This window comes from Pteropus vampyrus, unplaced genomic scaffold (genome assembly GCF_000151845.1).
Source record: "Pteropus vampyrus isolate Shadow unplaced genomic scaffold, Pvam_2.0 Scaffold352, whole genome shotgun sequence".
Taxonomy (NCBI): Eukaryota; Metazoa; Chordata; class Mammalia; order Chiroptera; family Pteropodidae; genus Pteropus; species Pteropus vampyrus.
The window spans coordinates 560,738-562,663 of NW_011889133.1; the positions used below are offsets into that span (position 1 = coordinate 560,738).

General features: G+C 66.9%; 1 protein-coding gene across 1 annotated transcript in view; it reads right to left on the reverse strand.

Annotated features, from left to right (window-relative positions):
• The window catches only part of RTN4RL2 (reticulon 4 receptor like 2), a 15,171-nt gene extending 13,251 nt beyond the window's left edge, over window positions 1-1,920 (reverse strand). Inside the window, exon 1 of the mRNA XM_011379035.1 lies at window positions 1,667-1,920. Within this exon, the coding sequence (XP_011377337.1) occupies window positions 1,667-1,697 (31 nt within the window). The 5' untranslated portion in view covers window positions 1,698-1,920. The remainder of the gene's footprint in view (window positions 1-1,666) is intronic.
• Window positions 1,921-1,926: the final 6 nt, after the last annotated feature.

A 1,926-nucleotide genomic window follows, 5' to 3' on the forward strand; every position in this document is an offset into this window, starting at 1 on the left:
GCAGGGCAGAGTGGCTGGTACAGAGTGGCCCCCGGAAAAGAGTGCTCCCTGGAAGGGGAGTCAAGGCCTCTGGCTCTGACGGAAGGGCGCAGGGTCCCAGACAAGAAGCAGCAGCTCCACACCCAAAAGGCTGGGGAGGGGCTGGGGCCTGCGGGCAGATGCCGAGGGAGTAGGGGCTGAGGAGGTGGGAGCCAGGAACAGAATGGAGGTGGTGGCGACAACAGTGACGCAGGGGCCTGGGGAGGCACTGACGTGGTGATGGAGGTTCAGACTGCTGCAAACAGCTTCTCATTCTGCCAGAATGTAACACCCCAAAATAAGCAGTCACCACGGCGGCGGCGGCGGCGGCGGCGGCAGGATCCGATGTGAGGCCCGGAGATATAAATGGCAGCATGGAGCCAGCCAGGGTGCCCACCCTCGGAGGCTGCCACCCCACTCGAATGTCCTCCCCTCCCCCACACAGCCACCGCACGAGGCCCTGAGCTCTGAACCCCGGGTCTGGCCCACCGACCACTCCCTGAGAGGAGGGATGTGCCGGGCAGGTGCTTTGGGAGTGGAGGGCTCCCCACGTGGAACTGGTTACCAGCAGCCTCTTTGTCTCATCCCCAGGCAGTGCACCCCCATCCCTTTCTCTTTCTCCTTTCCAGCCCCCACCCCCACCCTGATCAACCCCCAGCCCCGCTCCCACCTATGGTTCCCCGTTCCCCACCCTGGCACTCATTCCGACCAGTCGTCTTCCCAGTTTCTGACACTCCATCTCTATCCAGCAACCCCATCCTCCTCTGGTTCCGGATCTCCCCACTCCCCTTTCCTTCCAGGTACCCAGGTCCCAGCCTCATGTTCTTCCCCATTCCCCCACCGCCAGGTTCCGGTGCTTGTCCCTAGTCTTCTCTCCATCCCTCCCCTAAGCTGGTCTTCCCTCTGCGTCCCTCTTTCTCAGTGCTCACCTGGGTCCCACTTCTCTCCACGGTTTTCCCGTCTAACCTTTCTTCCTCCGCCTCCTCCTCCTCCTCCTCCCCTGACTACCCCCTCCACTAACCACTTTCTCCGTCGTTGACTGCCCCGCTCCTCTCCTCTTCCCTTCCACCCTTTATGCGCCCCGCCCCCAGTCTCTGGCCCACACCCTTGGCTGTTACTCAATCCGCGAAACTATCCCCTTTCCAGCGCCCTCCATCTGTCCTACGGCGCGGGGAGGCGGGGGGCGGCGATTAGGATTTCCCTCCGAGCCCCCGTCCTCCCAGGCAGCCCCCTACCCACATTCCCTGTCCTCCCAGGTGACTGGAAAGTGCTGAGGCACTGGGCACGCGGAGTTGCTGAGTCGGCGCTTCCCCAGCCGGCCCGAGTCCTCAGCGTCCCCAGGAGCAGGTGGAGCCGGGACAGCGGAACCTGAGCCTCCCTCCCCGCTCCAGGCCCGGTCCTCTTGCCCCCTGCGTCCGCCTGGGTCACGAGCTCCCCGCACATCCTGGCGAGCTCAGAGCCGGGTGCGTTCTTTCAGCCTGCAGCCTAGGGGGCGGGGGCGGGGCCCCGGGCTAAGCCTTTCCCCCTCGCCAGGCTACCCCCACCCCCCGCGACTGCCTCACCCTCGCGCCCTGGGGTGGTGGAGTGGGGAGAGCTCGGTTTCCCTCTCCAGGATGCCCTCTGCCCTCCGGCGGACTGGGGTCCCTACCTTGCAGCAGGCGCCCGAGCCCGGGCAGCATCTTGTCTCGACGCTCGGCGGAGGGGGCAGCGGGGGGAGGGCGCTCCCACGCGCTCCCTGAGCCCGCCAGACGGACGGCGGGAACTCCGCGGGGCTCCGGGAGGGCCCGGGAGTTCCCGGGCAGTAAGACAGGGCCGCGGGGCTCTACCCTGCGCCCCCCGGGTTGCGGGCCTCTGGAGGAGCCATCGGCCTCGACGGGACGGGGCGGGGCGCGACGGGGAGGGGAAGGC